At 43.2% G+C, this 12,723-nt stretch overlaps 1 protein-coding gene across 2 annotated transcripts; it reads left to right on the forward strand.

Annotated features, from left to right (window-relative positions):
- Positions 1–5: 5 nt before the first annotated feature.
- EPCAM (epithelial cell adhesion molecule) lies at positions 6–12,343 on the forward strand. 2 transcript variants are annotated; one of them, XM_053243647.1, is made up of 9 exons: positions 6–418; positions 7,028–7,132; positions 7,272–7,515; positions 7,752–7,811; positions 8,329–8,389; positions 9,754–9,855; positions 10,001–10,195; positions 10,819–10,860; positions 11,904–12,343. In XM_053243647.1, exons 1-9 carry the CDS (start codon positions 349–351, stop codon positions 11,943–11,945), a joined length of 921 nt encoding a protein of 306 aa, XP_053099622.1. In that variant the 5' UTR covers positions 6–348; the 3' UTR covers positions 11,946–12,343. The 2 variants fall into 2 exon arrangements, with proteins under 2 accessions (XP_053099622.1, XP_053099632.1); XM_053243657.1 differs by lacking the exon at positions 6–418 and adding an exon at positions 994–1,021.
- Positions 12,344–12,723: the final 380 nt, after the last annotated feature.

The following is a 12,723-nucleotide window of genomic DNA, read 5'->3' on the forward strand; positions in this document are numbered from 1 at the left end:
GGGGAAGGGGCGGCGGCGGGTCGCATTTGTTCTTCGCGAGAGGAAGGAGCAGGAGCAGCAGCAGCGCTATCTGTGTGGGGCGAGGTGCAGGGAGGGGCGTGGCAGCTCTGCCTGTTTGCCTGGGTAACCTGAGAAGGCGGGCGCGGCTGGCTGCTCGAGGGGCTTGGTTTTTACCTGCGGAACCTGTCGAGCCGCTCCAGAGAGCAGGAAGGGAGCACAGGAGTCGCGGCGGCGGAGCGAGACTGCGAAGGAGAAGAAGAAGGAGAGGCGCCGGTGGTGGTCGCTGCACCCCCTCAGCCGCCTTGCTGCTTCCCCGTCGACCTGCCGCCTCCTCCTCGCTCGCCGGCCATGGGGTGGCCTCGTGGGGCTCTGCTGCTGCTGGTGGCGCTGCTGGCGCTCGCCGCCACCGTGTGCCGCGGTAAGTGCGCCCCTCCAGGGAGGCGTTTCCCCCGCCATTCCTTTTTTTCCTTCCTCCCCCGGCTGGGCGTCGGTGGGGGAGCTTCGGGGCGCCTCGCCCGGAGGAGCGCAGCGCCCCCTTGGAAGTGGGGGGAAGCCATTTCTGCCCGCCACAAAATGGCGCCTCGTCGGGGCCGTCGGGCGGGCTGTGGGTGAGAGAGGGGCTGGGGTTCCTCGCTGGCTAAGGCAGCCCCTGGTGGCTGGGCTGGGCCTGCCGTCGAAGCACACCTGGAGAGCGGGGCTTGTTGCTGTGGAGGTGGCCGCCCCGCCCAGCCAGGCCCTGGTGGCTTGGAAGTGCGCGGAGCCTCCTGGAGGCAACGCCCTGAGGCGCTGAAGCACCTGGAGAAGCCCTGGAGAGGCAGGCAGGCGGGCGGGCGTCCACCTTAGAGGCTGCTGTACTCTTGGCAGGCTGCTTCTTCATCAAATTTATTTCCACCTATGTAAAAACTTTGGAGCGAACTTGCAATAAATGCGCCCACTCCTCAGTTCTATGTACTAAAAATAGACAAATGGTTCACTAATTCTCACCAGGGGTCGATGCCCTCGTCCTAAATGTTAGTATCGGGTAAGCATCTCTTAATATTCGGATTTAAGAAGGTTAAATGTTGTACAAAGGAAAACAAATGGAAGGCCAAGTCTTCACCTGCAGGATTACAAACACACCTGTTTACTCTGGATACACCTGGCTGGGAGGCACTATGTAGATTCAGGAAGTATGGCGGTGGTGAACCTAGCAACACTGGGAAGCTTTTTACTTGTTTTCTGTATTTTCCTTCCCCCTGTGGCTGGGATATTGTCAGGTTAGGAAATCGTGGGAAGCACTTGTTTCCCCCTTCAAATATCATTTCCTTTTGAAGGGGTCTTTTCTTTCCAAAGAGATCTCCAAGCTTCACCTCGGAGGAGCTTAGGGGCATCTATCTGCCTGTGGCATCCATAAGAACAGCCCTTCTGGATCGGCCCAACGCCCATCTAGTCCAGCATCCTGTTTCACACAGTGGCCCACCAGATGCCACTGGAAGCCTACAGCAGGAGTTGAGGGCATGCCCTCTCAAGAGGAAGTGACTTAAAATATAATTGTTGAACTGACACTTCCTCATGACTATGGTGTTGGTATGTGGTCAGTAGCTGTGGAGGACCCATTGATTCCTGAGATTCTATGCTCTTAGCTTTGATGTGGATTTTAAAAACATTTTATGGTAAAAAATTCCTCCAACAATACAATATATGTATTAATATTTGTTCCACTTAACATATTCCCTATTTCAAACCCACAACACCCACCCCAATATCACATTTCTATTTCAATAATTCTGGGAAGGGGAAGGGGGAACAGGGGAGGGGGAGAAAATAAACCAACCAGAGCGCACACTAGTTTTGATGTGATTACAGTAGAGTCACTCCTGAGGCCCATGGAAGGCAAGATACCTTGCTAAAGGTCCTGTAAAACATAGCCCTGCTGAAGCCTCCTGAAAGAAGTGGCTGTGATTAGGACTGCAACATTTAATTGATCAATTAAAAAATCCTGAGTGTATAAAAGAGAGGCTCCAGTTAATTGGATAACCTACCCCCTGCCCATATACATTCAGCCACTTACTTTAAATTAGATGCTGGCTACTAATTCTCTAATTATAACAATACTTGGCATTTATATAGCATTTTTGAGTGTGGAAAGTTCTTCACATATGACTCCTATTATCAAGTAAGCATTATTCCTGTATTGAAGCTGAGGCTGAGATGGAGTGGTTTGCCTGGGGTCACCAAGTAACCTCAGGGAAGCTCTGAGTTGCAGCTCAGTTTCTTAGCCACTATGCCACACCAGCTCTTGTGGGGAAGGGCTGGAAGAGGGAACAGTATGTGACTCTTCTGCATTCCTTTCAGTGCCATGAAAGGGGGTATGAAATGCGTTAAATGAAGCACAGGAGTTGCTCTTTGCTTCTGGCCACCTCTCCTATCAGAAAAAGAGAGATTGCCACAGAAACTGCAGGGGGTGCTCTGCTGCTACCTGTTTTTTCTGGTGCTGTGAGTGGTGAAGTATCACTATTGCTTTTGTAAACCATGTGTTAAACATTCTCTAATAAAAGTCAATTCCTTTAGTTTGATCAGCAGGCTAAGAAGAGTGCCATTGTGGGGTAGTGGCTGGAGAGTTGGTGTATGACTGGGGAGACCTGCATTCAAATCCTTGTTCAGCCATGAAACTCGCTGAGCGGCTCTGGACCAGTTGCATACCTCACAGGGCTGCTAAGATAAATATAACCATATACTCTGGGCTCCTTGGAGGAAAAGCAGGATACAAATGTAAAAGTAAATAAATTGCTCCAGAGGCACCTATGACAACACAAGAGCTTCAGGGCAGACTTCTGGAGGCACTTTTAACCTCCACAGGTAGTGGTGTGCACGGAACTGGCTCCTGCTGGTTCGAAGGTGGGGGGGATCTCTTTAAGGATGGGGGGAGGGTGTTCTTATTCCTCCCGCCACATTTCCCCTGCCGGTGCTGCCTTTTTAAATGATTGGGTGGAGCGGCAGCATACCTTCTTGCTGCCCTGTTGTCTCCTCGGACTGGAAGTTGCTGCTGCCCATGTGCATGTCATGACGTTTGCGCAAGTGAGCAAGTGTAATGTGCCCACACACAGTGACAATTTCCAGTCACTTCCAGTCTGAAGAGGCACTGGGGTGGCAAGGAGGTACGCTGCCGCCCCCTGGACTGTTTTAAAAGGCAGTGTCAGCCGGGAGGATTCAGCGGGAGGGTAAGAGCACCCTACCCCATCCTTAAAGAGATTCCCTTTGTCTTCAAACTGGTTTCATGCACATCCCTATCCACAGGTGCTGACAGAGCTATCATTTCCTGATAGGAAGGTTACCTAGAAGAGCTGAGGAGAGAGATGCTCCACCACTTCTAGTGGAGCTACAACTGGGAGCCACAATTGAGGGAGGTGCCCAAGGGTGATTTGCAATTCAGGGAGACGATATTCATAAGTTTCACATGTGCAAATGGCTTGGGTTTCTGTGTGCTTCAGCTTCTGATAAAATAGGAGTTCTGCTGTTTGTAAACTGTGTAGAAGGAAGTAGTGTGAAAGTGATCTCTAGATATGACCTCAGACTGTCTGAAATGAATCAACTTTGGGAAAGAAGGTTTCATACAATGGGCATATTGTATTTGTACTTGACCACAGCTTATGAAGGAGTGTGTGTTTGTAAAGCAGGGCTGAGCAAACCTTGTCCTCCAAATGTTGTTGAACTACAATTCCTATCATCCCCAGCCACAATTTATTGTACCTAGGGATGATGGGAGTTGTCATCCAACAACAACTGGTGGGCCAAATCTGCCCAGTCCTGGTGTAAAGCTTTTAAACCAGCTTTTGCTGCATTTTATCGTTAAAATTGGGTTGACTTCTCAGAGTGCTTGTGAAGAGAGTGGTGAACAGGGCTAGTTGGTTGGTCTAATCAAGCAAGGCTTCTTGCTAGACTAAAAAGGTGCCCCTGAATAATTGAGCAGAAGCTTCTAAAGTAATCGGACAGATATGAATTTGAACAGGTCCTATTCTTCTAATGTTCACATGAACAGTGAGTACAGGGGAGAGGGTTTCTTAGCAAGATGATGATGGTACTGTTAATGTAACTTTTGTACCAAGTGTGTATTATGGAGTTTTAACTTCAGTTAAACACACTTGCTTTGTATAGGCATCTGGTTCAGACATGTACCTAGTTTTTGCATGATGGAGAGTGCATCCCTCCCCTCCATCTTGTGGAGACGATACATATAGCCACCCAACTTGCCTCTTTCCCTTGGAGACCGTTGTGTCTATGGGTCTCCATGTGATCAGTCCACCTTGTATTGTATTTTAAGTGTCTGTCCTTCCTTTGAGCATGAACTATCTATCGGGTAGGTGTGTGTGTTTGTAGGCCTTTATTGGATTAACTGGGAATAAAGGATGTGACTACAAGGCTGAAATGATAAGATCTTTCTAGACTAAGGAACAATCTTTCATCTGCTTGCAGTGTGTGATGGTTTACAACAGCCCTGTTTTATATCTGAGCAAACTGAAGTGACTTGTTCCTAAGTAAACTTGCATATTATGCCTTGGAATAAACAAAGGCTATGACTGTAGTTTTGAACCTGTATGCTTTGACCTATTTGGTTTCAAAAACATCCCCCCTCTAGATTGCTGTAATATAGTTGATGTAGAAAACCAGTGGGTCTTTGAGACTGCCTTTGGATACTGAAGTAGTTTAATCTGAGCTAAGGCTCTTGTTATCCCTCTTTTTGGTAAGAAGTATGTAGAAACCTGTCATCTTGGTACTCTCAACTGCACAACATAATGCACATCCATATTTAGGATTAAACACCTTAGCTCCTTCCTCGCTTCTCCTCCTCTTTATTTGTTAGCCACCCCATAACAAATTGTTCTCTGGATGGCTCACAACATAGCATTAAAACATCAAGTAAAAACACAATGCATATGAAATCACACCACACACCACAATACAAAACAGTTTTAAAACTTTTAATATCAGTTTTAAAAATCAAATTTAAAAATCAAAATTTAAAAGGCCTAAGTGAACAAAAAAGTCTTTAACTGCCATCTAAAAGAACAAAGTTATGAAGCCAAGCGAACGTCACTGGGGAGGCTATTACATAAATGAGTTCAACCACCAAAAAGGCCCTCTCCCTAATGCCTCACCTCATTTGGCAAGGGCACTCGGAGCAGGGCCTCTGAAGAAGTTCTTAAGGTTTGACTTGGGACATATGGGGCAGGGCCATTTAGGGCTTTAAAGGTTAAAACCAGCACTCTGAATTGTGCTGGAAACTGACCAAGAGCCAATGCAGCTGACCAAGCACAGGCATGATATGATCAAAATGCCCAGTCCCAGTTAATATACTTGCAGCTCTATTTTGTACCAGCTGCAGTTTCCGGACTATTTTTGAAGGCAGTTCCATGTAAAATGCATTGCAGTAATCTAAGCTAGAGGTTACCAGAACATGAGTAACTGTGGCCAAGCTATCTCTGTCCAAGTAAGGTCACAGTTGGTATATCAGCCTAAGCTTATAAAAGGTGCTCCAAGCCACAGAGGCCATTTGAGCCTCTAGCGACAGTGCTGGATTGAGAAGCTGGATTGATGACTGCGAACCTGATCCTTCAGGTGGAGTGCAGCCCCATCTAGAACAGGCTGAAAATCATTTACCAGGGCGAGGAATTACCGACTATTATTATTACATTTATATCCCGCTCTTCCTCCAAGGAGCCCAGAGCGGTGTACTACATACTTAAGTTTCTCTTTCACAACAACCCCGTGAAGTAGGCTAGGCTGAGAGAGAAGTGACTGGCCCAGTCACCCAGCAAGTCTCATGGCTGAATGGGGATTTGAACTCGGGTCTCTCTGGTCCTAGTCCAGCACTCTAACCACTACACCACGCTGGCTCTCAGCAAGACTAACAATACTTCTGTCTTGTCTGGATTGAGTCTCAACTTGTTCACCCTCATCCAGTCCATCACTGCATCCATGCACCAATTCAGTACAGTCACCGCCTCACCTGTGTCTGATGAAAGAGAGATACATCTGAGTGTCATCTGCATATTGATGACACCACAGGCCAAATCTCTGTATGTCTCCCAGTGGTTTCATGTAGATGTTAAACAGCATAGGGGAAATAATGGAACCCTGCAGAACCCCAAAGCACAACTGCCAAGGGGTTGAGCAGTAAACCCTTAGCACCACCTTTTGGAAATGGGCCTCAAGATAAGAGCAGAACTACCTCCAAGCAGTGCATCCCACATCCAACTTGACCAGCCTATCCAAAAGGATACTATGGCCAATGGTATCATAAGCTGCTGAGTGATCCAAGAGAATTAACCGGGTTGTACCCTCTCTCTCTCCCCCCACAGGCCGACCAAAGCAGTTTCTGTTCCAAAGCCAGGCTTGAAGCCTGACTAAAATGGATCTAGATAATCCGTTCCCTCCAAAAGTGTCTGGAGCTGGTCAGCCATTAAATGCTCAAGCACCTTGCCCAGGAAGGGAATATTGGCCACAGACTCTATGATTTCTTGTGTTTGAAATGTTGAGCTTGCAAGTGAAACAGTACCTCAAGGCCAGTTATCACAATGTCTGTATCCAGAGAATAAGTGTTGGAATAATTTGTGGATGTGTAACTTGAAAGTATTCATGCATGCAGCTGAAAATATTTGTATGCATGATTATTTAAAATATCCTATTGCAGTCAGCTCAAAGGATACTTTGACTTGCATAGCAGATACATTCTGAGAGATTACTTAACATCTATAGATGTAAGAGCATAACTCCGAAATTATCATTGTGTGACTACAAAACTGTTTCTTACAGAACTGGAAAGTTGAGCTAGGTTTGAAGAGAGCTATCTGTCTGTGCTAGAAATGGTAATTCTTGACTATAATTTCTTGTAAATGGCAGGTATTAGAATTTATTTCTAATATGACTTTGGTTACTCAAGATGATAAAAGTTGGAAATTCTGCCTCACTCTGAAGTAAAAATTGCTTGCCTGTGTGTTTGTATGGTACCAAAGGGTCTTTCTCTAACTTATGGTTTTAAATGTTACAGGCTGCACATGTGAGAAGAACAAACGGACACAAAATTGCGTTGTAGATGGTGATGACTGCAGATGTGTATCAATTGGGTCTAATATGACAGTGAGCTGTAAAACATGTAAGTACAAAAGTAAAACAAATTTAAATTTAAGGTGGAAATGCACTGCTGCTTTCCGTAATAACTGATACAGACATTTGAAACTGAAATAGTCCACTAACTTTAAAAATGGCTCTCCACAATCTTTTTTTTTTTTAAGTGACTTCAAAATGCCTGCTGATGAAAGCAGAAGTGTCTGCCTTCAAGGCTGGTAGAAGGGAAAAACCAAAACATGCATTTGTAGACAATGATGGCATTTACAATCCAGAATGTGACAGCCAAGGCAACTTTAACGCTAAGCAGTGCAACGGGACAAGCACTTGCTGGTGTGTAAACTCTGCTGGAGTACGAAGAACTGAAAAAAGTGACAAAAACATCTCGTGCAGTGAAGTAGTCAGAACAAGGTAAAAACTGCATGTTCCTTGACTGTGTTTTGCACCAAACTGTCTTAAAGGGAACACAAGGGTGTGAAACAATGGTTTATGCCTGCAGGTTGCTTCCCACTGAACTTTTATCTTTAAATTTAAATTTAATTTTTAATTTTCATTTTTAAAAGTACACAGCTTGGGCAGCTTATTTCTTAAGGTCATGGTTCATGTTCAGAAACACCAACTAAATTCTTGTAATACTTATTTTTCAGCTTCATTTTTATTGAGATGAAACATCTCGAGAGGAACACGGCTCCGGAGAACCTGGAGAAGTATGTTAATATATTTACAAATGTTTTTGAATTTGGAAATCTTCAGGACTGCATATATAAGATGCTCTTCAAAATGTAGCTTAAAGGAAAGCTTAGTAGACATATGTAGAAGTACCAGTACTGTTCTGTTCTTTCCAGACTGTTTCTGCACTGGGTCTAAATCAGAGCTTCAGCTGTTTCTGGACTAAAATTCCCATCATCCCCAGCCACAGTGGCCAACAGTCAGAAATTATGGGAGTTACAGTCCAACATCTGTAGGAGGGTCGAAGTTGTTCAACCCTGGTCTAAATGCTTAGATGGGAGGGATGGTTTAAACCAGCTATGCCTCTGTGGTTAATGCCAAGTAAGGGGAATACAACTGCAGGGGTAGAAGTTGATGCTAAGGAACCAGTCTGTCACTGAAGGCTGAATGTGTTGCTTGGGTCAGTTGTGTAACACTGTTGTCACTAGAATGGCCTATAAGAACTTGACACTAAATTTTAGCAGTCAGCTTCTAATTCCTGTCTTTAATTTGCAGAACCATCATAGATGTACTTTCTCAGCGTTACAACCTCAATCGAAAGCACATAAATGTTACGGTATGATGTAGTAATTCTTGGATGTTCTGATGGCAGAGTTGCCACTTGGATAAGCCTCTCATATTAAAATTTAAATGTTATGAATTTCAGCTTAAAACATTTTTCAAGTAAACTATAGAAGTAGTTTACAAAATATCCACTAAAAGCAAAAAGAAAAACTGCATTCTAATAAACCAGCTACTGAAGGTAAACAGAAAAAAGGTTATCTTTCAAAGACAGGCTAAGATAAAGCCTACCAGACCTTCTTAGAAAGGACATTCCAAAGTTCCAGGGCTGTAATAGAAAAGGCCCTGCCTCTTATGAAGGCCAATCTTGCGTCAACATATGATGAAATCCTCATTAGAGCCTTATTAGTAGATCTTGATTTTGGGGCACGGGGAGCACAAATGGGTGGAGGTGTTTCCTGAGATAATTGACCCCAGGGCATTAAGGGCTAAAACCAGTATTTTGAATTGAGCCCCAAATAGATTGGTAACCTCTGCAGCCCCTCATATTAAAATGTGTGTGGAATGAGATAATCCACTTCAGCCTGTTGATAACTGAGCTGATCTCTAATAATTGAAGTTTCTGAAGTGTCTTCAAGGACAGCTCCACATAGTACATTGCAGTAATCCCATCTGGAGGTCACCAAAGCATGAATAATTGAGGTTAGGTCTTTATTTTTCAGTTGTAGGTACAGCTGGTGTATTAGTTTGAAGCTGATGAAAAGCAGTCTGTGCTATGGCTACAATCTGGGCCTCGGGGAAAATACTAGGTCCAGGGGTATCTCTAAACTATACACTTGGCCCTATAAGGGTGTGTATGATTACATCCAGAGCATTCTGTCCCCCTCTCCAAGTTGGGCTAGGCTGTGACTTGCCAGTTTGAGGACTACTAAAAACTTGAGCATTGTATTTCCATAGAAATCATTACAGTACTCTCAAATAGTGGCTGAACACTAGAAGTACCTGTTCTTTCAGTTTTCTAACCCCAAGGGATGGGATCGGGGCAGGAAAAAAGGGATCTGAACTCTGTTCTTACCTGGACAGACAGTCCATAGCTTGCTAATTTAAGACTTTTATTCCACATAACATTTTGGTCAACACCAAAATTTGTCACTGGTACACTATCAAATATGAGTATTTGTTTACTTGGTTATGTTTTTGTGAACCACCTAGAAACAAGTTTGGGGTGGTCTACAAACTTGAAAAACAAATAAAATTATTCTTACTAAGTATCACTTCAAATACCTACTACTTGTGTAAAATAGCTTTTGAAGTGAACATGTTTTTCAACTTATTAGGCTTCCTAGAATCACAAACACTAGAATAGAATGTGATCTGGTTTTGTGAGTTTAATCCTGTTTTTTTTTTCCCCCTTCCCAGTATGAAAAGCCTTATATTACTATTGAGCTGAAACAAAATACTTCAGATAAATTGGTCTCGGATGCAGATATAGCTGATGTGGCATACTACTTTGAAAAAGATGTAAGTATGCCAGTTGACTAAGGGTAGAAAGAAATGTTGGTTCTTTCCAACAAATATGGAATTCCATATTTCTAAGGCTTTTGCTAATTTAGATACTCCAAATTATAGAAGAGCAACTGAGTAACTAATGTTTCTGTTCTTTCAGGTCAAAGGGGATTCCCTGATTGCAAATGATAAATTCGAAATCCTAGTTGCAGGAGAACCTTTGCAGCTTGAAAATACTGTCATCTACTATGTTGATGAAAAGCCACCAGAATTTTCAATGAAACGTTTGACTGCTGGAGTTATTGCTGTCATTGTGATTGTAGTACTGGCAATAGTTGCTGGTATTCTCGTACTGGTATGTTTGCATCTTGGCACTCTTAAACTGCAATTTTAAAAAAGAGTAATTTTCTCCTCCCTCTAGAAATGGTGCTTCATGCTTCTGAACTGTATAAGGATATGGGAGATGATACTGAATTCAGGCTTGTTATAGACTGAATGTGGGAGAACTGGGAAATTGTTGGTTGGCCATGCAGCAAAATTACTTGTCACCATTTATATAGCTAGAGATGCATAAAAAAGTAGTATAAACAGCTAAGAGTGACTTGGTCCTCTGAATCCTGCATGTTGTATGAGTAGTGAGGAGCTGTTCGGCAGAAGGGCATATTACTAGGTGGCCTTAATGATTCATGGTGTTGCTTAGATGGGTTTTTTCTGGAGTCTTGAGTTGTTTAGACAAATTCTGTTTAAATCTTAATCTCCTGTCTGGTGGCTATAGGCCACCTCTAGCCTTGGAGGCAAGATGCCTCCAAATACCAGCTGCAGGGGAGCAACAGCAGGAGAGAGGGCATGCCCTCACCTCTTGCCTGTGCGTTTCTTAGAGGCATCTGGTGAGCCACTGTGTCTGAAATGGGATGCTGGACTAGATAGGCCTTGGGCCTGACTTAACAGGGCTGTTCTTATGTTATGTTTCCACTGCAGATCTTTACTAGAAGAAAGAGGGGGAAATATGAAAAAGCTGAGGTAAGTGTTCTCACTTTTTTTTTAAAGCAAAGTAGTTAAACCACAAGAGTGGTTCATTTTTTCTGCTACAGCATGTCTTTAGAAGTGCTCAAATATATAAATGAAACAGCAACTAGGGAAGAGTGATACTCAAGACCTTGTATCTAGTTCCTAATTGCTATCTGAAGAGCCTGGTCTTGATGCTGGGACAGTATTTTTGTGTATTGTGCTCTGATACCCAGTTGCTTGGGGACTAATCTATTTTATTTTAACATTTATATTCTGCTCTTCCTCCAAGGAGTCCAGAGCAGTGTACATAGTTAAGTTTTTCCTCACAACCACCCTGTGAAGTTAGGCTGAGAGAGAAGTGACAGTCACCCAGCAAGTATGATTGCTGAATGGGGATTTGAACTTTGAGACACTAGCTGTTTTCTTTTGTACCTAGGACCTGTAGAGAGATCAACCTGGGGAAAAAGGGTTTTTCTTGTACCCAAAGCTGTAGTTCAGTCTATACACATGCAGACTTCTTCTGTGGGCTGGTAATAATACCAACCAAAGCACTGAACAAGATGCTTCCTTGGTTCAGTTTAGTGTCTGCAAACTATATAAGCAAACTTTGTGCACAACTACACAATGGCTTATAACAGACTTTGAAAACACCTTCTGATCAATACAATTGGCCTGATACCTTAGCTCAGAACTCTAGTCAAGTCTAGTCTCCTAACTACAAGTACCCAGAATGTTGGGGGCAATATGCTAAATCATTGTAAACCGCTTAGAGAGCTTCGGCTATAGAGCGGTATATAAATGTAAGTGCTATTGCTAAGTGCATCTTTGATATAAATACAAACAAGCTTGACAGTGCATGTAACAGATGACAGTCTTTACCTGAGCACTAGTTTCCAACTACTAAAGTTGTTGGACACTAATTCTGGGAGAAACTAATATAGCCATGTATGTGTTAGTGATTGGTGTGCGTTTATCTGGATACTAGTAGTTTAACAATTTAGAATATTATAAGGCATAGAATTAGGGAAAGGAGTAAAACTTTGTCTTGTTCTCAGGTAAAGGAACTGAATGAAATCCCCAGAGAACTGAAATCTTAACTACTGTAACATAAGGAGGAACATGGCAAAACACATCTGACTGAAGATTATGGACTTTTTAAATACATCCCTGTAGTTTTAGAAGATACTTCAAATTTTGAGCCTAGAATGATGTGTTGCATTTGGTGGGGCTGTAAAGTTTATTTTAGAATGTCATTTCTCTGTGACAATTACTGATGTAATATTAGTGATGTCTTGACAGATGTGTACTAAATGAGACCAACTTATGTAAACACTTTAAAAATGTCTGGCAACTTACTAAATGTCTTGGCTGTTAGACATATCTCCAGCATACAATGGAGGTTGGTATTTTTTTAAATGTTTGTAAATATTATTCTTAAAATTTACTGAATTTTTTTTACAAGTGATGAATTTAATAAATCCTGGAACGAACCTTACCAGCTCTAACATGGTATTACTGGAACAGATTCCTCCCATGGGACATTCCCAAATAATGGATACCTATGCATTATTTAGAAGTCTGATTGGAAGTGTCCCATAGACAAGGGGTTCCCAGTAGGGGGTACTAATACCTCTAGGGGTATTTAAAGGGCTCCAAGGGTTATTCAGAACCCTCCTGTCTTCTCACACTGCAACTGTGCTATTTGTTCTGCATTTAGCCAGCTTGAAGCAAATGTGTCATCAACTGTGTGCTGCAGAAGGGGAGGGAGGAGGGTGAAGACCTTCCTCTGATCCTGATGGGTTGGCTACATGCTGAAGCTTACTGTCTCTCTCTCCTCAGCCTGACTGGCATCAGAACATACATACATTTATTTAT

Source organism: Hemicordylus capensis, chromosome 1, assembly GCF_027244095.1.
Source record: "Hemicordylus capensis ecotype Gifberg chromosome 1, rHemCap1.1.pri, whole genome shotgun sequence".
NCBI classification, from domain to species: domain Eukaryota; kingdom Metazoa; phylum Chordata; class Lepidosauria; order Squamata; family Cordylidae; genus Hemicordylus; species Hemicordylus capensis.